Raw genomic sequence first — 26,938 nt, 5'->3', positions numbered from 1 at the left:
GTAATTTTCCTTGATGACAGGAAGAGGCAAATATAAGCGTGATCTCTTTAGCATGTCCTTTTCTTAAAAAGTGTATAAAATTTCCAACTCTGAGCTCAAGTTTCAACTCTACTATTTCATACTCTGAGTAAATCACTTAATTTCTGTAGGCTTCAGCTCCGCCTGAAACTGAAATAAGCAATCACTGCCACATTGAACTCACTTATTGGGCTATTTGGGTGAAATACATATCTGAAAGCACACTGCTAATTATAGTCATGGTTGTTACTTTTGTTGTTATTAGGACAACTAAAACCCCAGGGCTTTTTCACATATGTTTAGCCATGCTTTGTCTAGCCAGAACTTGTTCAATTGGTTTTTATAAGGCCAGGTGCTTAAAGATGACAAAAATCTTGTATAATTAGACCCAGCCTTCAAATTCTAGAAAGATCACAGTAAATCATAACATATCTGCATATTTACCGTAATTGTCAACTTCATATTATCCAATCATTGAAAAAAAAATTTCATCAAAGTACCCTAAAACACTAAAGTATTTTTCTGAATCTATATTATATTCTCAGCTCATAGCGTTTAGAGTCCATTTTCTATCCCAAAGTATATGGTCACATTTCCCATTGCCAGTGGGTCCTTATGATCTCCCACAGGATTTACTCATGATGCCCAATGAAGTCCTCTAGCCCAACAGACTGGGGATCACTTAAGACAAGAAGCTGTTCCTTTAACCACTGAAAAGATGTATGTGTAATTTCCTCTAAATTAATAACTTTTATGTACTATTGCCATGCTAAGTGCTTTTTCCTAAATTCCTTGGAAATTTGCAACAAGGAGTGCAGGGTTAAGAAGCCAGGTTACTCAACTAAGGGTCAAGTTCTGTAGACTTACATACAAAGTTAAAAGTGAAAAACTCCATACTTTTAAAAATTATAAAAATAAATAGTACAATTGTTAAAAATTAGCATTTTTAAGTCGATTGAGTCATCACTTCATCATACTCACAGAATCCCTGTGTACCATGCACTCCATTAGAATCTGAAAAAGGTGCTTGGTCTGTTTAAGACTGAAGTTGAAAGTGTTCTGAATCATGCAGATGATCTCCTCCTTCACCTGAGGACGGAGGGTCCTGGGAGAGAGATAAGTGGCTGGGACTTGACACAATGTAGAGAAGGGAACAGTCAGCAACATCAGTACAAGAAAACCAACCGTCTGCCTGACCTGACTGAGAGGCTTCTATGGACCGTTCTGCCCAGGAAGAAAATGAGCAGGAAGCAAAGAGAGACAGCGGCACCAGAAATCTGAATTTGAAAATGAGAATAGACTGCTCGGCCATGATCCTGGAAAGACTAAACTTGGGCAAGGTTCTTGAGCTGGTAGATTTCCAGGAGGCCATCAATCTTCAGAAGTTATGGACATAGTATTCTCAAAAGGATCTGAAACTCCAAAAAGTTCAAGAACTGCTCATAGAGGGTGACTTTAGGAAAGGGAAAGGTGTGAAAGGATAAGGAAGAGGGTGGAGGGTGAAAGCAGAGAGCTGAGGGCTGAAAAGGAGATCAACTGTAAGGAAATAATCGTCCGAAAGCAGTTATAGCATAAGCATGAGTGTTTATTAAGTAAATTAGCAGGATCTATATTTTAGTTCATTAGCACTTTATTTACTAAATGTCACGCTTTTGAAATAGGAAAAACCACAGTGGATATAGGGATGGCTAGAGAAAAATCACCTCCTTATTTAAAAGGGGGGAAAGAGCCAGGCCGGCATTCAGTGGTTGAGGGTTAACCTATGAATGAGGAGGTTACGGTTCAATTTCCAGTCAGGGGCACATGCTTGAGTTGTGGCTCAATCCCCAGTGTGGGGCATACAGGAAGCACCCGATCAATGATTCTCTCTCATCATTGATGTTCCTATCTCTCTCACCTTTCCCTTCCTCTTCATTTTTATTGATTTCATATCAATAAAAATATATTTTAAAAATAATAATATAAATAAATAAATAAATAAATAAATAAATAGGGGGAAAGAATTAAAAACTCAAGTAAGCACAAAATACATTATATAAATGTCAGAATGTTAATTTCTCCAATTCCTGCTATTTTCTTTGAAGGTGATCTTGTCACAATGGTTTCCTCACTCACTGCAGAATTTTTTAGCCTTAACGGCATTTGCAGAAGCATCTCCTCCCTCACTCTCCCTGCAAATGCTTTTCCCAGGAGCTCAGACAAGCCTCACGTGTACCTTAGAGGCAGGTCATTCTTCAGCTCAGGGAAACAGCAACTTGCGTCACTGGAGGGCATTTTAATTGATAAATACAAAAATCATTGAAAAATGAATTCCAGTCTCCACCTCTACCCGCCAAGGATATCCGGCCCACATGTAAGCAGAGCTTAAAGAACTAAAATGAAGGGACAGTCACGGCAGTTTCTGAGGTGAGAGCCAACCACTTACCCTTCATCTGCTAAGTGTTTGTGGGTGAAGGCCAAGAGGTCGGCCGCCCTGCCAGTGCCTTCACACACCACCACCGGGTGTTTGTCTTTCACGGTCTCCCACACCGAGAGGATGACATTGGGACCTCCTTCCACCACCAGTCCCACCATGGGCACGCCTTGTCTTGAGCCTATTTCAGATGGCAAACAATACAAAACTGTTACAAAGCAACCCTATCTCGGCCTATTCTGATTTCCACACAATTGGAAATGTCACCACAGACATCTGTTACCTGTTCTACCCCCTCTCTCTTTATGACTCAGGCTTGTGAAGTCCAAGATAAGCAGAAGCTTGGACGTTAAATAAACATAGTATCTTCAAGCTTTCTCTGGTTTAAAAAAAAAATAGCTAAAGGCTTTCAGTAATTTTTTTTTAAATAAATAGTCTTCAAGAAACTTTTAACTTTTCATAGTGGAAAATTTCAAACCTATCTGAAATAAAGCAGAATAATATAATGGATCCCAATATACCCACCATTCATCTTCAAAAATGATCAACATTTTGCCAAGTCAATCAACTTTTAATGGTGGTTATTTCTATGAACAAGATGGCAAGGAACACTCAAAGACTTTTACATTTCAATTTATTACATTTTTCACTGTTTGAATGTCTTATCATGACTTTATACTAGTATTACTTTATTAAAGTAAGGAAGACAAAAAAAGACTTTGGAGTCATTCTTTTTTGAAAATATTAAGTCAACAAAAGTTATGAAATAAAATGCATAGCATGATCCTATTTATATTTTTAGAACCATATACATGGGTATATACAGGGTATCCCCAAAAATGTAACACACTTTTACATTTTGAAAATGAAATGTATATTAATAAACAGTGCCTTTATAATTATTCAAAGTGTGTATACATTTTTGGGGACACCCAAATACAGTATTTCTCCTCCAATTAAAAACCCCTGGAACAGCCATCCCAGGAAGGGCCCCCTCATCATCGAGGGTTGGATTATGGAGATGCCACCTTCCGCTGCCTTGAACAAAAAGTCTCCATTTCTCCAGGCAGCACCCAGCCCCCCTCCTCCCTGCAAGGATTCCCACCTCTCCACTCAGGGATGCTCACCAAATGTGGCCCTCGCTCACCTCTCCCTCTTGTAGATACTATCAAAATGGCCATCGCAAAGCACCACTGTGAGCAGGACACAGCATGGATACCTTCCATGGTTCCTATTCCTAAAAGCTCTGATTTCAACCTCTTCCCTGTCTGAGGCAACCCTACCCACATATGAAATGTCATTTCCCCTGAGTCTCAAAGTTCATACCCCTGGTCTTCTCAGGCCAGTCTCCTTCCTGCTCTTCAGCCAATCCCATTCCATTCATCCAGCCCTAAGGACTCCTGGACGCTCTGCTAAAGTCCCCACTCTTCCACAAAACCTCCCCTGTCTATACTGTCCCCATAAAATACTATATATTTTTTCCTTTCTCCCAACTGTCACGCACAGCTCTGTACCACCGCACATCCTGCTTTCTTCTGGTTGTGGGCTCACACACATTAAGGCAGGGGCTGCCTTGGACCGCTCCACTCTATACAGATGACAGTGGAGCACTAGCTCCACAGCAGGACCTGTTGGCTGACCCCCTGTGGTACTCACCGCTGTGTATTTTCTGCAGAGAGAGGTATTTTTCCAGGTTCCTCCTGAGCTTCATCTCGTTCCCATACTTGCCCACAGTCCCGTCATCGGACAGGATGAAGTAGGAATGCATGCTGTTGAGTGTGGTGAGCTTGCTGAGGGGGTTCCCCAGGGTCTGGTACAGGCACACCACCTGCAAGGACAAGGGAGGGTCAGAGCTCAAGGTCCTTCCCTCAGTTCAGCTGCTCCAAAGGCCTGTCTCTCTGTACTATAGAGGTTCTTGCTGAAGTTAAAAAAGCACAACTTGCTACCAAGAACAGGGCTTTTCAAGCTATCTGTGGGGAAGGATCAATATGTGTGTTTTTTAATATTCCAGTTTTTTATTGACTGATGTGTTCTACTATGTGTGACTAGTATGCAGTTCTGTTCATGAGACTCAATGATGCAAGTTCAATAACACGGGCACACCCCTCACTCAGCAAGATAAGCCCACTGATCATGTGTTTGGATGTCACAGCACTGCCATGTTGCTAAAAATGGTTTTGAGTATTTCTTTTCAATTTCAGTACTTACCTTGCTTCAGAAGATTGGAAAAAGGTTCAAGAATCTGCATCTTTACACAGATTACATCATTGTCCAGAAACTATGCCTTTAGAAGATCTATTCCAGAATAATATTTTGACAGTAATTTTTTTTCTAGTATTCCAAATGAGATGAGGAGTAGCAGACAACCAAATGACAATTCATTATATATAAAACATCCAGATCTTTAACATTTACTGACTCGTCCTTACACTGTTCCCATTCTTAATTGTTTTTCCGAGATGAGAGGAAAGGATTTGGAATTGGAGAGCCCAAACTTAAGTCCAGACTCTTCTAACTAATTCTAGGTAATCCCTACCTCCTTTCTGAGACTGATTTTCTTCATGTATAAATGAAGATGGCAAGAATTTCTATATCAAAGGGTTTCTGTGAGACTTAAAAGAAATAATGAATATAAAAAGCACTATAGCCCTGATCGGTTTGGCTCAGTGGATAAAGCATCGGCCTGGGGACTGAAGGGTCCCAGGCTCGATTCCAGTCAGGGCATGTACCTTGGTTGCGGGCACATCCCCAGTAGGGGGTGTGCAGGAGGCAGCTGATCGATGTTTGTAACTCTCTCTCTCCCTTCCTCTCTGTAAAAAATCAATAAAATAAATTAAAAAAAAAAAAAGCACTATAAGCTTTACAAACATTATTCCTAAAAAGTTACCTTTATCATTTCAAAAGGTAACACTGAGGCCAGAAACAAAGAGCAAATGATTGACAGATTTAATATATATATTTTATTTATGGAATGATCATAAATGATCATAATGGCTGATAATAAAATGTTTTTCTCTATGGAGTGTTCAATTTAATAAATGAAGAAAGAACACTATAATATATATAAGCATTTTGCAACCCTACTGAAATAATGAATGTAGGCAATGACATCATAAAATGAGATATCATATGTTACCAGGGAAGGACACATCTCCTCCTGTGGTGTAAACTTGCACAAATAGAATCTGAATCTGATCATATCTTTGGATCAAACTACCAATTTACAGGAGACAGAGAAACAGACTAAACCAGGGGTGGGCAAACTTTTTGACTCGAGGGCCACAATGGGTTCTTAAACTGGACCGGAGGGCCGGAACAAAAGCATGGATGGAGTGTTTGTGTGAACTAATATAAATTCAAAGTAAACATCATTACATAAAAGGGTACGGTCTTTTTTTTTTTTTAGTTTTATTCTTTTCAAACGGATCCGGCCTGCGGGCCGTAGTTTGCCCACGGCTGGTCTAGACCCTTCTATAAGAGGTTAAATCTGCAAAGTCCAAATTGTGGGAAACTCTTCAGGATAAATGACCCAGTGTCTTCAACAAATAAATTGACCAAACAAAAGGAGATGGAGGGGGAAATCTTTATATTAAAGGTGATTTAAAGTGACTCAATTAAACAAATAAGTGACTCAAAGACATATCAACCCATCACAATCCAGGGAACTTTTTTGGATAATGAAATCAAATAACTTAAAAATTATGAAACTATCAGAAACTTGAACACAGACTGGATATTTTATGATATTCAGGAATTATTGTTAATTGTTAGGTATGATCATGGCAATGTAACTACTATATTTTTAATTGTCCACATATTTTAGAAATACCTAGTAAAATCTTTACCAATGAAATTATTTAATGTCAGGAATTTGCTTCAAAATAATAGAGGGAGGAGGTGTGGAGTGGATAAGGAAATAGATGAAATAAAATTGACTATCAGTTCATAAGTTGAAGCCAGGAGATGGGAATACAGGAGTTCATTATTCTAATCTATCTACTCTTTAATATATTTAAATTTTCCAAAATGGAGGTTAAAATAAACCATAAGCATATCTATATTTTCATTGACATAGAAAAATAAAGTTAATTATTTTTTGTGCTAAATAATAGTTATGCTAAACAGTTAAGCTAAAAAACAGATTCACAGTAGTAGGTTTCTATTATTACTTACTTTACATACAAACTTTTTTTTACTATACACATGCATATATATACATATGGAATAATACACAACAAGACATTAATAGGAGTTATCTTTCTTCTTCAGACCTTTTGTAATATCTGAGATTCTTACCAAAAATATCCACTAGTCATAAACCTAATTAGACAAGCCTATTCCTTTTAGAAAAACAAACTAATGGAACCAAAGAATCAATACACAGGAATGAATGAAGCAGAGAATAGTGACAAGAGAAGAGAAGGGCCAAATCACGATGTTCCTTATTTCGCTACATGCACGCCACAGCAAGAAGCCTGGCTATTACTCCACGTGAGACCGGATCCACTGAAGGATTTTTCAGAGTAACATGATCTAGTTTATATTTTAGAAGAATCATCCTGGCTACTGCGTTTAGAACAGACTGTAATAAGAGACAAGAATGAAAGTAGGGAAGGCTTTTATATTCATCCAGGTGACAGAAAATGGCAGCTTTGGACCTGCTCAGTAACAGAAGAGGTCAGATTCTGGATATATTTTTAAGACTAAAGCTGAGAAAATTTACTGAACGATCGGGTTTGAGGCATGAAACAGAGATCTTCCACGATGAGTCCAAGGTTTTTCCTTGACCAACTGCAGGGATGGGCTTGTCCTTTTCAAAGACAGGGTAAGGGAGGCAGTAGGAAGTCAGGAGTTGGTTGTGAATATATTACATTCCAGATGTCCATTGCATACACAGGTATAGAGCTAAGCTGGCAATCGGATACATGTCCATTTCCTTCTGTTGTGAAAGGATCGTCTACTTACATCTTTTCCAATAAGATCCCTCTGGTTCTCAATGACACCCCATGGAGGGATTCCAACTGTCCAGATTTTTCTCAAGCACTGGGAGAAATGTGCTTTCAAGGCTTCCCCAACATGTTTGGACACTCCTATGAACAAGCAGTTTAGAAGTTAAGCTTTAACTCACAAATCAGGAAAAAAACACCATGAGTCCCAGAAAAAGACAAATTGTACAAAAGGCCATTTTAGGAAAAGTTGTTGACACAGTGGAATTAGTTTCTGTATCTTGGCTTCCTCTACTCCCTCTTGACACCTCTTATTCCTCTCATTGACCTCTTTACCTGAACAATGCTCCTCTCCCTATGAGCAGTTTCTGCCGCCACCTCAGTCATGTTATGCCCCCACACTTGTCCAACCAGAATGTCCCGCAAGCCCAGCCCCTAAATCATAAATTCTCTAAGGATTTTTTCTTCTCTAACCTTCTGCAATGTCCCTGTAAAACATTCTTCAGATCAGTCCCGGGCTTCATTGAGGCAAGTTATTTTAATAGTTTTATATACACAAAGATTCCAGAGCTAATCTATAATAATAAAAGCATAATATGCTAATTAGACCAGATGCCCTTCCGGATGACCTTCTGGACTAAGCCGGGGCTGCGAGGGAATCCCGGGTCCCAGGTGCCAGAAGGAAGCCGGTGCCGGCAGCCGGGGAAAGGAAGGCCTACTCTTGCATGAATTTCGTGCATTGGGCCTCTAGTACATTAATGTTTGCCCTTCTGGGATTAATAGTAGCAATAATCATAACAGCCAACTCTTACTATGCACCAGGTGTTCTTTTAAGTGTTTTACATGTATTTACACTTCAAGGAGAAACTTTCTTAGTACATTAGTCAATTTTATAGATAAAAATTAAGGCACAAAGAAGTTAAGTAACTAGCTCAACGTTATAAAGCTTGTAATTGTAGAGCTTGGATTCCAAACCAGGAAATCTGATTTTTCTTAAGAGACTTCACTTTTTAGACCAGTTTTAGGTTCAAAGTAAAACTGAATGTACAGGGAATTTCTATGAACTCCTTACTCCCACACACCTTCAGCCTCTCCTACTATCAACAACCCCCACCAGAGTGATACATTTATTACAATTAATGAACCTACATTGACACATCATAATCACCCAAAATCCATAGTTGACATAAGAGTTCAGTTTTGGTGTTGTACACTCTATGGGAGGGGTGGGGAACCTTTTTACTGCCAAGGGCCATTTGGATATTTATAACATCATTCAAGAGCCATACCAAATTATCAATTTAAAAATTAGACTGTTAGCCCTAGCTGGTTTGGCTCAGTGGATAAAGCGTCAGCCTGTGGACTGAAGGGTCCCAGGTTTGATTCTGGTCATAAGTCCCAGGTTGTGGGCTTGATGTCCAGTGGGGAGCATGCAGGAGGCAGCCGACCAGTGATTCTCTCACATCATTGATGTTTCTATCTCTCTCTCCCTCTCCCTTCCTCTCTGAAATCAATAAAAATATATATTTAAAACAATTAGACTGCTATATTTCTTCCAGCATTTAATTAACTCACCCATAATGCTTTGGTAGGGCCAGACCAAATGATTTCAAGGGCTTTTACAGCCCGTGGGCCGAACATTCCCCACCTCTGCTCTTTGGGTTTAGACAAATGTATAAATGATATGTAGTCATCATTATAGTGTCACACAGTATTTTCACTGCCCTAAACATCATCTTTCTGCCTATGCACTCCAGCCTTCTCCTATCCCCAATCTAACCCCTGGCATCCACTGATCTTTTCACTGTCTTCATAGTTTTTCCAGAATGTCACATAATTGGAATCACGCAGTATATATAGCCTCTTGAGATTGGCTTAATCTGACTTTTAATCACAACACTACATTGCACCACTTATTTATCCTATGTAGAGTACTGATTCTGTATATGACATTAGCACAGAAAAAAGATAATAAGCCGCACATTGCATGTACCTAAATCATTTCCTTCCCCTCCAACCCATCTTTATTTATTTTGTTGTTGTTGTTAATCCTCACCTGAAGATATTTTTCCAATGACTTTTAGAGAGAGTGGAAGGGAAGGGGAGAGACAGAAAGAGAGAAACATTGAAGTAAGAGGGACACATCGATTGGTTGCCTCCCACACAAGCCCCAGGCGGGGCCAGGATTGAGCCTGCAACCGGGGTATGTGTTCTTGACCGGGAATTGAACCTGAGACCCTTCAGTCGATGGGCTGACTCTCAATCCACTGAGCCAAACTGGCCAGGGCTCCAACCCATCACTTGCACTTCTCCCAGAGTCATTGTCTAGAATCAGTTCTAGACCACAGACTCACATCAGTATCAACTGTGGAGCCATCTACCACAATAGATACCTGGATTTCATAAATTTGGCATGGGTTACCAGCATTGTAGTGTGGGAGGAGGGGAGTGGTGGTGGTGATGAATCAGCAACCCACATGTGATCCTAGCACATATTGTTTGTTGAGACTCTGTAGAACCAGATATGACTATGCCATTCCCTATTTATTCTCCTATTCAAAATCCTTTGAAGGCTCCTGCTATTTGGAGAATAAAATCTCAGCCCATCAGCATGGCACCCAATCTGGCTCTAGTTTCTCTTTCTGTCCCTGCCTCTGCCATATGGCACATCCAGCTGGTGGCCTGATCACCTTTTTCTACATATGCCTTAATCTCCAGCTGTGTGCCTAGCCCAGATCTGACACCTCTATCTAGACTGCCTCTTCTTACTCTCTCACAAGGCTAACACCAAGTGCTATACCCTTCTCCAACCTTCCCAGGTGCCCTCAGCTGGAGCTGGAATTTATCTCTCTTCCTTTTATTCTCAAACACTTTCTTTATATCTCAACAAAGATCCTCCCAGCATCAGTTTTTAGTTAGTTGCTTACTATTTGCTTATTGTTACAACCTACCAATCACTAATCCCAGAGCCCATATCTTCCCCATCTTTCACCCACAGCATCTATCCTACTGCTTTATAAGTAGCAGATTCTTAAAGCTTGTGGAATTCAATTTAAGCAAATGTCAAAAATTCACACCAAATAATGTTCAACTATAGTTGAGAAGCATCTCAAGCATAGGCGTAAGTTCATAAGCAGAGCTTCTTAAATGTAAATGTGCTTAAGAATCATCTGGGGATGTTGTCGAAATGCAGATCATGATCTTGCCAGGCTAGGAAGGAGCCCAGGAAGCTCCCAGGGGATGCTGATGCTGCTTGTGTAGTCAAGTCCTAGTTGGGAGATGTGGTTGAATCAGATCCGACCCTGATTATTTTGTTTTGTTTTGAGAGAGATCTATTTGTTGCAACTACTTATTTATGTATTCATTGGTTGACTCTTATATGTGCCCTGACCACACATTGAACCCCAAACCTTGGCATACCAAGCCAGGGGGAACCTAGTTATTGTTTCAGGAAGCTCCAAGTATGTCTCATTTCTCATTTCTTTGTTCATACAAACTATTTCAATAGTTTTCCCACTCATATTTGTGTTCCTTAACTGGTCCTAACCTAAAATGTTGGGGGGGGGGGGGTTGGGGAGGAAGGCAATAAGTAAAACAAAGCACATAATGAATGATGCAGTTAGTTAGCCTTGCCCAAGTCTACCTTTTTCTGAACTCTGCAAAACTTCCCAACCCACCCCTTTTGTACTGGAAATAAAATAAGTACTGTACAATGGACTAAGAACTCAGCCACATTCATTGTCTTCCAAGAACCTGAAACAATAATTATCTCAATAAAATGTACACGAAAACAACCAGATTACCCATACATGACAAGCAAAATCCCTTGGTTTTATTTTGCTTTGTTTTCAACCATTTGCTTCCTTCATTCCTTTCAGTCAGAAGAAATGATTTGTTAAATCAGCATGTGTTGCTCAATGCCTGGCAGAATTATATGCCCTGGCCTCTAGTTCACAACCAGGAAGAGGAGCTAATACACAGACTCATGCATACCTATACAGAAAAGCATAGAATGCTACAAGTGCTATAGGCAGTAAATGCTATGGAGATTAAGAGACAAAAGTGAGTTGAGATAGAGAACGCTTCATGAGGATGTTGGCATCCAATGTAGCTCTTAAAGGATTGGCTGAAATTAATAGGCGACAATGGCTAGGACCAATCAAAATTAAAAATCAAGAGAGAAATAAAAGATGAAAAACCATACTGTGATACTGTGATTTATAATAAGAAATATATTCCTGACACAGAGCTCCTTAAACCCTTGGAAATTCTTAAGTGATGAGAGTAACAAAGGTATGTTAATGAGGTGACTTTTGAACTGCACCAAAGGATGGGGCTGTTTGCCAAGGGAACCACCCAAGCGTTTAGAGGGCTGGAACTTTCAGTTCCACCCCCTGACCTCCAGAGATGGTAGATTAATTCAATCAGCAATGGCCAATGATTCGATCAATCATGCCAATGTGATGAAGTCTCCATAGAAACCAAATGGCCAGGGTTTAAAGAGCTTTCAGTGGGTAAACATGTGGAGAAGAGGGGAGGGCATGGAAGTTCTGTGCCCCTTCCCACATACCTTTCCCTATGCATCTCTTCCACCTGGCTATTCCTGAGTTATATTTTTTAATAATAAACTGGTAATCCAGGGAGTAAACTGGTTTCCTAAATTCTGTGATCCACTCTAGCAAATTAATTGAACCAAAGAAGTGTGCCTTGGGAACCTCTGATTTATAGCCAGTTGGTCAGAACTATAGGTAACAACCTGGACTTATGATGGACATCTGAAGTGGGGACAGTCTTGTGGGCCTGAGCCTTTCAGCTGTGGAATCTAGTGCTGTTTCCAGATAGAGTGTCAGAATTGAGTTGAATTATGGGACACCCAGCTGGTGTCAAAGAATGTGTTGAGAAAGAACCCAGACCTCAGAACTGGTGCCAGAATCATAACAAGTGATTGTTAACAGAGGAGACTTGTCAAGCAGCAAGTTCTCAACCCTGGCTGCACATTAGACACACTTATGAAGCTCCACCTTGAAAAACTCTAATCGGGGCCAAGTCTGTGCATCTGTATTTTTTAAAGCCCCCAAGGGAGTCTCTAATGCGAAGACAGTTCACAAATACTGATGCAAAGGAGTAGGGTTAGAGATTCAGAAACTACTATATAAAGTCCCTGAATGTCAGATTTCAAGGAATATGAAAGAGTCAGTGATGGAGACAGTGAGTGAAATGACAATCATGGAGTTAATTATCTCCACATGACCAATACACTCCATGCCAACTGCTGCACGCCTCACTGATTTCCATTGCCTTGGAACTTGACCATGGTGAGGTTAGCTCATGTCCATGCCCACCCACCACATACCTGCGTGGATTCTATGTCCTTTTCAACCTCACCATAGTCTGAAACTCATTTTCCTTTTACCAGATACTCTTACCCAACGTTATATAAAAATAGCGTATTTTAACAATAGTAAAAACACATTCCAGGAAAGGTCTAGGGTTCTGGGTTACTTTGCCAGTCACTATGCTTTTCATCTTTCTCCCTCATGCCATCACATCCCGGGAGCACTGCAGAGTGGACATGAGCTGCCATACTGCTTGATTCACAGTTAGAAAGAGGAATTGAAAAAAGATGTGTAACGAGGGAGTGTGCTTTACCGGTATTAATGCCTTCAGTTATTATCCACGCTCCCGTTGTCTCCGCAGCTTTGACCAGACCCTGGCTGAAGATCTCATTGAGTTTGGAGGGCATCTTGAAGTTCTGGATGCCCCCGTGGACAGAGATCACCAGCTTTGGCAATTCCATCTTCCACTCTTTCAACATCAAATGTAACAGGTGATCCATCTTTGTATCATAAGAAGTTCTAATATACTGGGAGATAAGCACATACACATGTGTATGAAATAGTGAGAAACACATGCCAGGTAATAATAAACACGTAGAAAGGCAATTAGAATAACCAAAACTTGAAAGGCAGGGTCTGAGATCTCTTCAAAAGTTCATCTTCACATAATGGAAATATTTACTCTGAAAGGAGCCCACACTCCCTTTCAGTTCCTTCTGGGAATTACAAGTCACAGTAGGAAGGCTTCCTCTGGTTTTCAAGGTTGGCCCACCAATGTTCTCAGAAGGTCTCAGGTGAGGCAGAAATACTTCAAAGTGGCAAAAATCATTACTCCAGCAAACCGGCTTAAAAAGTTTTTAGAGTCATGGTTGGTGTTGCTAAATGATTAGAGCATCTGCCTGCACATGCAAGGGTTATGGGTTTAATCCCCAGCTCTGGTCGGGGCGTATGCGGAAGGCATCCAATCAACGTATCTCTCTCACATCGATGTTTCTCTCTCCCCTCCTCCCGCCCTCCTTCCCTTCCACTCTCTCTAAAAATCAGTGGAAAAAATATCCTCTGATGAGGATTAACAAAAACAAAACAAAACAATAAAGTTTTTAGAAATAAGTGAAACAGGATTTTTCATAAATGCTATGGCTTGTAATTTACTTGACTATTTCACATATTTGCATAATTTAAATTAAGATCCACGAGCATGCACATTTAATTTCTTCTTTTTTTAAGTTTTTTTTTAACAGTTTTAAAATTTATTTCAGAGAGGAATGGAGAGGGAGAGAGAGATAAAAACATCAATGATGAGAATCATTGATAGGCTGACTCCTGCATGCCCCCTACTGGGGATCAAACCCACCACCTGGGCATGTGCCCTTGACCAGAATTGAACCCGGAACCTTTCATTAGGCAGGCCACCACTCTATCCACTGAGCCAAACCAGCTAGGGCCACATTTAATTTCTTAGAAATTTTGCATTCTAACCATTTCCTTTATATATAATTATCCCAAATAAATACTTTTTACAAAAGTGTCATATTTTTGATTAGCCAATGTAACTGAAAATATGAGGAAGATCCAAACCAGTGGTAGCCCCAGAATCATTTCGCACTTTGCGCAAGGTTACAGTGTATGACTGGCTTTCTTTTTCCAGCAGAAGCAGCCACATACGGACCACTAAAATCATATTAAGACAAGTTGCCTTCCTCAAGCATAAGCCAACCAACAGCAAGAATAAGTCAGATTTACAAGGAGAAAGCAGGGCAATAAAAAAACATAAATTAGCCTGGCTGGTGTGGCTCAGTGTTTGAACATCAACCCATGAACAAGGAGGTCACAGTTCAATTCCCTGTCAGGGCGCATGCCCGGGTTGTGGGCTTGATCCCTAGTAGGGAGCATGCAAGAGGCAGCCGATTAATGATTCTCTCTCATCATTGATGTTTGTCTCTCTCTCACTCTGAAATTAATAAAAATATATTTTTAAAAAGAACACAAATTATAAAATTATACCAAAAATAACCACAGGTGGATATACAAATCAGAATTATCATATTATCCTCCTAATGGATAATTTAAAACAATTTTCCATTTATCCTAGAAATTCATAAAACATAACCCTATTATGTCATAATTAAAATACTGTAATTTCTGAACATCATGATGGTGCAGCCACCACAGAATGTGGGTCATGGAAAAAATCTAAGGACAAGTAGGATTCAATTTACAAGTGAGAAGACTGAATTGCCATGGCTTTATTACATATTCGAGTAATAGGGAAAAGATACAAGTTGGCCTTAGTGAAATGATTTATGTTTCTCCAAATAATGAATACGGCCGTAACCGGTTCGGCCTGTGGACTGAAGGGTCCCAGGTTCGATTCCGTCAAGGGCATGTACCTTGGTTGCGGGCACATCCCCAGTAGGGGGTGTGCAGAAGGCAGCTGATCGATGTTTCTCTCTCATCGATGTTTCTAGCTCTCTATCCCTCTCTCTTCCTCTCTGTAAAAAAATCAATAAAATATATTTAAAAAAATAATAATAATGAATACGGGCAGAGGGGGCAGCTCTGGTTTAGTTCACCTTTTTTCTACCCCAACTTTCTCCCAGGTGCCTCTCCCTTTCCACTATAAGTCCTAGACCAGTGGTTCTCAACCTTCCTAATGCCGCGACCCTTTAATACAGTTCCTCATGTTGTGGTGACCCCAACCATAAAATTATTTTCGTTGCTATTTCATAACTGTAATTTTGGTACTGTTATGAATCGTAATGTAAATATCTGATATGCAGGATGTATTTTCATTGTTACAAGTGGAGCATAATTAAAGCATAGTGATTAATCACAAAAACAACATATAATTATATATGTGTTTTCCGATGGTCTTAGGCGACCCCTGTGAAAGGTTCGTTCGACCCCCAAGGGGGTCGCGACCCACAGGTTGAGAACCGCTGTCCTAGAAGATATTTCTTCTTGAGATTGCAGAATAAACAACCTTGATTAACTAAATTATCAGCCACCAGAGTCTTTCTCCACAAGGCCAACCAAAGACTGTGCTAAAGGTTAATGACTCTTTCCCCTCCTCCTCCTTTATTACTAACTCTTTCCTTAGGTTAGGTAGACTCAGCCTGGCCAAGATTCACCTCCAATCCTTTGTGGAATGTGGTGGTAGGGAGAAACTACTGGGAAGGCCAATGCAGTGGAGGGAGATGAAAACCCAGCTCTCCAAGCTTCCCTGCTGCTCACGGTAAACTTGAAGGGCAACTCTGGGCTTAAATATAAAGAGCAGACACTTCTCTTCTGGAGATCAAATAACACTCACTCAGCTGCCATGGGATGGAACAGGAGCCAAATGCTAAGTGTGAAATGTATTCGTAATCAGGGGGTCTGTCTAACCATATTTTCAGTTCTCCCAAATGTACTTTGGCCTTTGCACAAGGTATTGCTTTTGCCTGGAGTGATCTTACCCATGAGCCTCACCACACACCCAACATCTCACTCATCTTTCTGGTCTCAGTGCAGCTGTCCCTATTTTCAGATGGCTTCCTTGCCATAGCCTCAGAAAAGCAGGAGTTAACCTTTTTATTCCCTCAAATAACCTGTATTCCCTTTGCAGAGCATCCCCACCCTCTGTGGTAATTGTATATTTATTTCCTGTTTCCTTCACTAGACTGTAACTGTGGGGGTTCAGAATGGCCACCCCAAGATGTGCCTCAGTGGTATGCAGCTTACTTTGAGCTAAAGGCAATTTTAGCTTCAGGCTCAAGAGAAACTTCAGCCCCTCCATTTAACTGCTATCTATAGGGCAGGACAAACTTCTATCACCCTGCAATGATCTGTTGAAGCCCCCAGATGGCATTACCTCATCCCTAGCTCAGGATGTCTTATATACCAAGATCCCCCTTCCTAACTCTGAGCATCTCCTGCTTACGGGGCTCTGACTCTCTCGTGTATGCAGGGTTCCCATACATAACTATGTATTACATTTGATTATTTTCCCTTACTGATTTGTCTCATATTTATTTGACTATCAGACCAGCCAGAGAACCTTGAAGGTAGAAGAAAGTTTGTTCCTCCCCAACAAAACCAATGTTAGTACATGGAACACATGCTGTTTGGGGCATAGTAAAATATGGGCACCCAATAAATATTTGTCAAACAGATGAAAAATATTACAGTGTAATTACATACATATTAAGTGTCAGCTTCCAAAAAGGATTGGAGAGGAGAATGAAGGCAGTTTTCCTGCCAGTAAAGAAAATGCACAAAGTTACATGCAAGAGTGTTGATAACTGGAAATGCAGGTTACTGTAGAACTATATTGTGAAATCATATTATGACTAGAGGACCGACCGGTGCATGAAATTTGTGCATGGGGGGGGGGGGTCGGGGTCCTCTCAGCCCCGTCTGCACCCTCTCCAATCTGGGACCCCTTGGAGGATGTCCAACTGCCGGTTTAGGCCCGATTCTGGACAGTCAGACATCCCTCTCACAATCCTGGACTGCTGGCTCCTAATTGCTCACCTGTCTGCCTGCCTGGTCGCCCCTAACTGCCCCCCTGCTGGCTTGACTGCCCCCAACTACCCCCTCCCTGCTGGCCTGGTCACTCCTAACTGCACCCCCCCCCCCCCCGCCAGCCTGGTCACCTCTTACTGCATCCCCCTGCTGGCCTGGTCACCCCCAACTTCCCCCCCCCCCGCCAGCCTAGTCGCCCCACTGTCCCCCCTGCCAGCCTAATCACCCCCCCCTGCTGGCCTGGTTGCCCCCAACTGCAACCCCCGCCAGCCTGGTCGCCCCACGCAGCCTGCTGTTCAGTTGTTTGGTCATCCCTCACTAACCCTCCTACTGGCCTGGTCGTCTCACACAGCCTGCTTGTTCAGTCATTGGTCGTCCCTCACTAACCCCCCTGCCTGCCTGGTCATAGGCAGCCATCTTGTGAGGGCGTGAGGGTTAATTTGCATATTACCTCTTTATTATATAGGATTTCACTATGAAGAACTGTTGTTTCAAACCCATCAAACTGATGGTCACACTCCAGAATATAGCTGATTCTGAGCTTTCCTGATGTGGGCTCTCCATCCAGCTTTTCCCCTGGGAAAACTGCCTCTAATAAATCAGCATGTGGTTAACAAGCTCAAGAAAAAACATCTGGGAGATAGCTAGCCTGTCAATACTATGGAAATTGCATGCAAATTTACCATATTAGGAACCTGAGAAAAACTGGCCTGGAGAGCCCAGTACTAGAATTCAGGGCAGAAAGAAATTCTCCCATTTTCTTCCTGAGAAGAGGCTCTCACAAGGACACAGCAGGCATGACTAGCCACACGTCAGTAATAATTGCTAGGACCATGCTTCAGCTAATGCCTGCTGTTTGGTAGTAACTTTCTGCATTCCATAAGAGCAGCCCGTTGGCAACTGTCTCAAGAGCAATAAGCCATCTTCCATGGAGGGCATAAGCTCGCTGAAAGAGCTCAATCCAAAAAAGAGCTGGCCATACCACACTTTGGAAAGGAAGAATGCCTCTCAGACATAAAGGGAAAAGAAAGGTCAGGTCGAGAGGTTAATAACATGGATCTACTTTGCAATAAAACCTGGTCATCTGATCATCTACACTTGGTGATATAATTAGGAGATAAAATGTGGAGGTTATATCCTCTGTGAGAAACCAGTAATATAATGTGGGTTATTAACCAACCTTGGCATGGTGGATGTGCTTGCCATCTTGGAAATTAATAGTACCAAAGGTATCTGTAGGGCTTCTTGTTGTGTGCTTTTCAACAGACCATTGTTCATGTTCACCACCACTGGCAGCTGACATGGTCCAGCTATAATCCATCCCAAGATGGTCTCCAATCAATCGCCCACAGTAACACCTTAAATTTGGGGTAAAAAACCATTTCAAAATAGAAAGAACACAATTTCAGGATAGAAAATAGATGTAATGTTTCTACATTTCTCTAATGCAATGTATAGGTGACATACATTAATAATTTTTAAATGTCTCATTAAGATTTCTATTGGATTTTTTCACACTGGATAATCTTCTAAGTTTAGAAACACCCTCAGTGGTTCACCACGTTAGCTGCACATTACAATGATTGGGAGAATGTTTTAAAAGAATACTGAGCCCGAGCCAGTTTGGCTCAGTGGATAGAGCATCGGCTTGTGGAGTAAAGGACTGTGGGTTTAATTCCCAGTCAAGGCCACAGACCTCAGTTTCAGGCTCAGGACAGGAAGCAACTAATCCATCTATCTCTCTCACATTGATGTTTCTCTCTCCCTCCCTCCTTCTTTCTCTCTCTCTCTTTCCCCCTTCTACCCCTCCCCACCCCCCCGCATGTGAGGATTAAAAATTAATAATAATAAAATAATTAAAAATAAAAACTAAAAATCTCCAATATACATGGGCACAGAGCTTCTTAAACCTACTTGGAAGGGGTGATAAAAGGTTCTGCAAGTTGACTCAATCGCCAATGGCCACTGATTTGATCAATCATGCCCATGTAATGAAGCATTCATAAAAAACCAAAAGGATGGGGTCAGAGAGCTTTGGGTTGGTGGTTACGTGCAGGTGCTGAGAGAGTGGCACACTTGGAGAGGACATGGAAGCTCTGTGCTCCTTCCCACATAACTTGCCGTATGCATCTCTTCCATCTTGTTGTTCATCTGTATTCTTTATAATATCCTTTATCGTAAACTGGTAAATGTAAGTAAATATTTCTGAGTTATATACGCTGCTCTAGTCAATTAACTGAACTGTGGAGGGGGTCATGGGAACTTCCAATCTATAGCCCAGCCATCAGAAGCACTGACAATTTAGACTTTCAATTGGCATCTGAAGTGGGGAGTAGGAGGCGGGGAGCAGCCTTGAGCTCTCAACTGTGGGATCTGACACTTGGTGTTGGAAAAAGCACACATCAGAATTAGTGTCAGACTTGGAGCCTGATAGACACATACATCACTTACAAGTCATAAATTAAATACAGTGTTGTATGTGCACAAAGCATCTTCATTATCCAAATAAAATGCAAGATAATAAAATGAAAATGTAATGCTTTATAAGTACTTCAATTGGTACAAGCTCTTGTCAAGGGCCTTTAGCCATTTACATCTCTGGGAAATTCAAGTAACCTATTACATTCAAATAATCAATTCACACTCCTTCAAAAATATCTCATTTCATTTTTTAAATTTCCCTTGCAAAGGAAATAAAATGCACCATTAAGGCCTTTTCATTGAGTCCATTCAAGATGTGTGAAAACTATTCCAATGAATTTGAAACACAGTGCCTAAAAATTAAAAGAAATCTTATTTATCTGTCTTACCTGATTAAATTCTGGCAGACCTGGCATCCTGCAGTACATCTAAATTAAAGAAATGATATCTGTTAGTTTACTGATGTATTTGAAGACATATTTAATGCTTATACAGTAAATATCTGTTATCTTCCATGGAACATCATCCATCAGCTGCCTCTTCCATGCCCCCTACTGGGGATCAAGTCCGCAACCTGGGCATGTGCCCTGAATGGTAATCAGACTGGTAACTTCTTGGTTCATGGGTCAATGCTCAACCTCTGAGCTGCACCAGCTAGGCTCAACAGTATTTTTGATCCAAGGTTGGGAACCCACAAATGAAGGAGGCCAATTACATTCATTGTTCTATGCCATTTTATATAAGGGACTTGAGTATCCATAAATTTTGGTACCCAAAGGGGTCCTGGAATCAATCTTCCTCAGACAGTGAAGGAAGTTAAGATTTAAAAGATTTAAGGGAGTCAAATGTTATACATGTTGCCCTGGCCAGTGTGGCTCATTTAGTTTGACATCATCCTATGCACCAAAAGGTTGCCAGTTTGATTCCCATTCAGAGCTTGCCTGGATTGTGGGCTCGTTTCTCTCTCTCTCTCTCTCTCTCTCTCTCTCTCTCTCTCTCTCTCTCTCTCTCTCTCCTTTTTCTCTCTTCCTTTTTCTCTCTAAAAATCAATAAAAAATATATTTTTAAAAAGTTATACATTTAGACAGAACAGGTGATCAGTGCAAATAACCCCCACATTGTTCAAAGGTCAACTATACTGCTCTTCTATTTTCCTTTAGTAATTTATTTTTTCCAAGGACAATAACACGCTATCTTGTTTCAAGGACCTAACCACACTGGGAGATTTTCTGTAACCCATCCTGCCCCTAAGTTTCACTAGCTGCTGTTTTGAGTTTTGTTCTAGCAGTATATCTTCCAAAGGGTTATCAAGAACTCTGAGTAGTCAGGCTCTAACCATTTTATTCTACTACCCATTATCTGCTCAAGCAAAAAGCCTATGGGAGGAAAATGGAGCTGAAATTAACTGTATAGTCTGAGTACAGTGTCCTGAAATATCCCAGTTACTGTTTCCACAGACACTTTAGTGGAGGATAAGGAACAGTCACAATAATTTGAATATTCAATATTCAAAAGTTGTAAATTTTTTTATCCAAAACCAATGGAATAGATGTAAACAGAAGATATTTCCTGAAATCGTTCCTCCCACTAAGAGGAACAGGAGCATAAAAAATACAACAGAGGAAAATCTACCACAATATTAACAGTGGCTCTACCAGGGTGATGTCATTAGGATGAATGTGTTTTTCTTTATATTTCATTCAGTCATTAAACAGATGTTTTTCAGGAGCCTACTATCTGGCAGGCACTGTCAATAGGCCCTGGGATTGGAGTGAGGTACAAAATTGACAAGTTCCTGTTCTTATCAGATTTCTCTAGTAATCATGTACTATTTTTATAAAGACAAACAAACATCAATTAAGAATTAGCACTAATGCCAAAACCGGTTTAGCTTGGTAGATAGAGCGTCGGCCTGCGGACTGAAGGGTCCCAGGTTCGATTCTGGTCAAGGGCATATACCTTGGTTGCAGGCACATCCCCAGTGGGGAGTGTGCAGGAGGCAGCTGGTCGATGTTTCTCTCTCGTCGGTGTTTCTAACTATCCCTCTCCCTTCCTCTCTGTAAAAAATCAATAAAAATATATTCCAAAAAAAAAAAAAAGAATTAGCACTAACTTTATAGATCTTAACAAATCCTTTAAACAAGTCATATTTCTTAAGTTTCCACAAATAGTCCTCCAAGTAGTGTTACTTTAAAAAGAAAAATGGAATTAAAAATTGTACCTGTGAGGGTCTTTGGAGCTGGGTATGATTTTGTTACATTCTCTCTTGTCGAACACACCTTCAATCCAGGATTTCTGGGACTGAACAGAGAGTGTCGTTATTTTTATATTTCAATTAGGTGAGAAAGCAGTGTAACCACAGCAGTTCAGGTAGACAACATATATTTAGGTAGTGTGATTACTAATTAAAATGGCAAGACCAACCCCAAACAGGCCAAGCATTTACTGGCTTCTATTACAGACCACATAGACACCAATAAGGCAAATGTAAACACAAAGATATTCACCAAGTTTACTGGTTCATAATCTCATATTAGCGAAAGATCCCTAAATGCAAAAACTCTAGCAAGGAAGTAAAGATATAACTGATATGTTCCCTTAATTCTGCTATAAATCATTTTTAAATCTTACAGCATAATCCTACAGAGGGAATATCAAGCTCTCAAACTTCAAAATTCTCACTCATCAAGTCCCACAATGGCTAAGATTTCATAGGAAGCTGGCAAGAGTATCAGAGAAATGCAACCTCAACAAGATTCTGTAAAAAAGAATTCTAATATAACATGGGACCAGAAGATATAAAATGGAGAATACACCCTCAGAAGAACAGAACTTAACTGAGAGACTGATTTCCTGTAAATGCCTGATGACTGAGACTTATCTCCTGACCAGTGAACATCCAGCAAGAATCATTTCCCATCCTCAAACCAATGAACTTACTGCTTGGACTCTGGGTGGGCTTCCCCCTCTTGGCACACCCTGCCCACAAATACAGCCTGTCCCAAACCCTCAGTGAACTTGCCTGTAGTTTGCTATAGCATGTGTTCCACAAACTGCAATCACTCCGCTATTCTCAAGTAAACTCACACTTTCTGCTACTGTGAGCTTGCCTCAGTTTACCTCTTTATTTAGGTTGATAATTTGCTACACAGTCTGTAAGCATGGCTTAACATTGGCTGTGTTGCTTCAGATTGCACAGCCTATAACTGTCCCTAAATTCAAGTGGAACCCAACCAGCTGATGACCTTGGCCTTCTAATATCTTGAAGATATCTTAGTTCTATATGGCAGAAAAACGTGTGTGGATATAACTTTGTCCAGTCAGTGAAAAATAACATCCAAACCTGCAGAAAAAATTTTGGAAGAATGCATTTGAGCCAAAACTAACAACAATTGCCAGGAAGCAAGATCTCAAATGCTCCCCAAAGTGAGAGTTTTGTCGTTGCCTTTATGCATTGGGAATTAAGGAAGGAAGGGAGGGAGGGAGGTCACTTGAAGGTGGAAGAAAGCAAAGGAAGGATTTCATTACAGGATAGTTAAGATTATGTGCTTTCTTGAGGGGTCTGGGGAAAAAAAAGGGAATTACTCTGACATTTCAAAGGTGCTTTAACCTAGATGCACAAGAAAAATGGATAGGGCTTAGTTAAGGCAAAGAGAAACTTTTTACTAAAACTGTTATGTCTGAGGCATAACTACCCACCATGACCTGCCCAGCTACAAATTTATTATCAGATTACCCTGTGACATTACTTTCTGTCACTGGACTTGTCAGGTTTTTTTGTTTGTTTTTTAAATATATTTTTATTGATTTCAGAGAAGAATAGAGAGTGAGAGATATATAAACATCAATGACAAGAGAAAGTCATTGATTGGCTGCCTCCCACATGCCCCGGATGGAGCCCACACCTGGGCATGTGCCCTGACTGGGAATCGAACTGTGACCTCCTGGTTCATAGGTCGATGCTCAACCACTGAGCCATGCCAGGTGGGCAGGACTTATCAGTTTTACTACATATGTTTGTCCACAATACATACATATGTATTACAGCAATGATGAAATGGCAGTGATCATTCTAGAATCTAAAAGGGGGCTTTTTCAAACCCTGCATTAGTGCAGTCCCCACCCCACTCTTATACCTCCTCTCATCCTTCAATTGAAGGAAATGCACTGGGCCAGAAAACATATTACAAATCCAGCTGTGAAACCTAATTATCACACTATCCATAGTTTCCAAGATGATTATGAAGAAGCTCAAGACACGTCACCCTGAAAGATGCTGCTTGGGTATACTGTTTATGCTCAGCTGTAGGTACTGGAAAACCAGCAAACGCAGAGGCTTTCTCTGAACTCGCCTTACCCACATAAAGACAGATCCTCCAAACGAACTCAACTGTCATAAAGTTTCTCTCTGGGAGCTTCAGCAACTATCCCTTCCCTAGAAATGTGCCACAGAGGAGATGGTATGCCCTCTAATAGCTCTTCATTCTGAATTTCTAAGTATCTGAATTCATTCAACAAATATTTTGGGATACTATGCTGCATACTGGGAATTCTAGAATAAATAAGACAAGCTCTGAAGAAATATAGAAAAAGGAGAAAGCAGATAATAAATGAATCACTAAGCTTCATGTGTACCAAAAAAGTATTAAAAACAGCTCCAAAAAAGGGTCCCTAACTTATGGGCTGTAGACAAAAAGGGATTCTAAGGAAAGTTACTTCCCAGGTGATCTGATCTGATCATGGTGGGTAATCACTTCCTAGACATATAACTTTTTTAGTAAAAGGTTTGTCTTTGCTTCCAGCCAGCCCTGTCCATTGTTCTTGTGCATCTAGGTAACACACCTTTGAGATGCCAGAGTAATCCTCTCTTTACAAACCCTAGAGTCTAGAAAGAAGCAACCACCCTCAAAAGAGCACGTAATCTTGTTAACTATCCTGTAATCCCAAGAATGACAGATTTGCCATTTCCTTTATGCATTTGAAATTCAGGAGGGAACTAAAGAAGATTACTTGAGGGGGACGAAAGCAAAGCAGTATTGGATTACCTGAGAGTTAACAAGATTATGAGATCTTGCTTCCTGGCAATTGTCATCAGTTTGGGCTCAAATAAGCTCTTACAAAAGTTCTTTACAGGTCTGTAGGTTCTCATAGAGGCCAGATATACATCTGGACTCATATTATGAAATTTTGCCCACATGAAGTCAAGAATCCACACACTACCGGCTGGCTCTAGGCATACTCGTTCAGGGCCAGGTCCCCTTTCCAGTAATAATAGGGCTGGTGAAAGCATAGATAAATGAAAGGCTTTGCATTCTTTCTGGGACTTACTAAGACTCAAGAAAGTTTAACTTACCATCAGTGATATGAAAGGTAAAATTAGCTTTTGGTTGGTGGCCTGGGATCTTAACTTTGATGTTGTTTTTTGTTTGTTTAATGATTTCAGAGAGAGGGGGAGAGGGGAAGAGAGAGATAGAAACATCAATGACAAGAGAGAATCATTTATTGGCTGCCTCCTGCACACCCCACACTGGGGATCGGGCCTGCAACACAGGCATGTGCCCTGACTGGGAGTCGAACTGTGACCTCCTAGTTCATAGGTCGATGCTCAACCACTGAGCCATGCCAGCCGGGCTAACTTTGATGTTTTCAATTTTCATAGAAAAGTACTTCCTGACCTCCAAACTTTCCACCTAGGACATCTCATACTTCAAATAGCTTTCACAGGTCTACTTTCCCCCACTAGACTGGTTTCCACAGGCCCAGTCTTTTCTGTTGCCCCAGGGCCCAACCCAATGATTGCTGAATGAGCAACAAAATTAACACACTTAAAATAGAACCTCAGGACTCCTTCTATACAATTTCCCTCCAAAGGTGTAAAACAGGAAACCTGTGTGATTAACAAGAACTTGGAAACTTTCCTCCTACAACTCCCTTATCTCAGTAGTACAATCTATGGAGGACAAATAGCCAAGGTGCTGTCTTCTACCACTGGAGCAGTAGACTGTCAAGGTGGTGGTAGTTGACAGTGGAGATTATGCCATTTCTGCAACCCTAGTGGCAATCTTTGTTGACTGGGTGTGTGTTTTTATACACAGGGAGATTTTGTTTTTTCATTGTTGTTATTTAGGGGAGGAAAAGGCAGAGGACAAAGAGGGGAAATAGTGTAGGTCTCTAGCTGAGTGTTAGTCACAATTATGCCTCAACCTAAAACACAATAAAATTTTAAATCCAATCACAGGCCTGAGGCTAGGGTGGGAATTGCAAAGACATGTCTAAAGACTAATCCTCCAGCAGTACCCACATGAAGTGTTCCTTCACTGAAAGTATTCCTGCATTGGAGCTTTTTAGGGTGTCAAGATTACAGATTTTTCTCTCAGAGGAATTTCTGTGGCAATTTTATGTCCTCCATACAATGGAGATTACTCCTTTTATTTTCTCAGTGAAGCACAGCAGAAAGAACATTGCAACAAGATTTTACTTCTTAAAATCTGATGGTGACAAACCACATGTTTGATGTAGACAAATTCAAAGTCTTTGCTAAAAGAATGAGAAAGAACTAGAAAAGGAAACGTGAAAAGAAAAAAAGGGTTTTTTAAAATGTTTTTATTGATTTGAGAGAGAGGAATGGAGAAGGAGAGAGATAGAAACATCAATGAGAGGGAAACATAGATCACATATTAGTATACAAAACAAATCTCTACAAGTTCAAGAAGATTGAAATTATATCAAGCATCTTCTCAGGTCACAACGGAATGAAATTAGAAATCAACTACAATGAAAACACTCAAAAATATTCGAATGCATGGAGGCTAAATGAAACAATGAATGGGTTACCAAGGAGATAAAAAAAGAAATCAAAAACTTCCTGGAAATAAGTGAAAATAAACACACAACAACCCAAAATCTTTGGGACACAACAAAAGCAGTCCTAAGAAGGAAGTTCATAGCACTACAGGCCTAACTCAAAAAACAAGAAAAATTTATAATAAACTATTTGACCTTACAACTTAAAGAATTAGAAAGAGAACAAGAAAAGCCCATAGTGAGTAGAAGGAAGGAGAAATAAATGCCATAGAGACTAAAAAAACAATACAAAAGAACAATGAAACCAAGACCTGGTTCTTTAAACAAATAAACAAGATTGATGACTGTTAGCCAGAGTCATCAAGAAACAAAGAGAGAGGACCCAAATAAACAAAATCAGAGATGAAAGCAGTGAAGTAACAACTAAAACCACAGAAATACAAAGGACTGTAAAAAAAAAATACTCTTAAAAACTATATGCCAACAAGTTGGACAAT

The 26,938-nt window shown here is 40.5% G+C and overlaps 1 protein-coding gene across 17 annotated transcripts in view; it reads right to left on the bottom strand.

Annotated features, from left to right (window-relative positions):
* TRPM6 (transient receptor potential cation channel subfamily M member 6) overlaps window positions 1–26,938 on the bottom strand; it is a 121,526-nt gene that overhangs the window by 77,624 nt on the left and 16,964 nt on the right. For all 17 annotated transcript variants that reach the window (XR_004971271.1, XM_036330821.1, XM_036330811.1 and 14 more), the window contains 8 exons: window positions 21,859–21,938; window positions 20,027–20,065; window positions 18,397–18,574; window positions 13,027–13,240; window positions 7,397–7,521; window positions 4,088–4,259; window positions 2,444–2,612; window positions 1,000–1,123 (listed from right to left, as the gene is read on the bottom strand). Coding sequence is in view for 16 of the 17 variants with exons in the window: in XM_036330811.1 (XP_036186704.1) it covers window positions 1,000–1,123; window positions 2,444–2,612; window positions 4,088–4,259; window positions 7,397–7,521; window positions 13,027–13,240; window positions 18,397–18,574; window positions 20,027–20,065; window positions 21,859–21,938 (1,101 nt within the window). In the remaining variant the exon portion in view is untranslated. The remainder of the gene's footprint in view (window positions 1–999; window positions 1,124–2,443; window positions 2,613–4,087; window positions 4,260–7,396; window positions 7,522–13,026; window positions 13,241–18,396; window positions 18,575–20,026; window positions 20,066–21,858; window positions 21,939–26,938) is intronic.

The sequence above is a fragment of the Myotis myotis genome, unplaced genomic scaffold, assembly GCF_014108235.1.
Source record: "Myotis myotis isolate mMyoMyo1 unplaced genomic scaffold, mMyoMyo1.p scaffold_m19_p_12, whole genome shotgun sequence".
NCBI classification, from domain to species: Eukaryota; Metazoa; Chordata; class Mammalia; order Chiroptera; family Vespertilionidae; genus Myotis; species Myotis myotis.
This window is presented reverse-complemented; position numbering and strand designations above follow the sequence as displayed.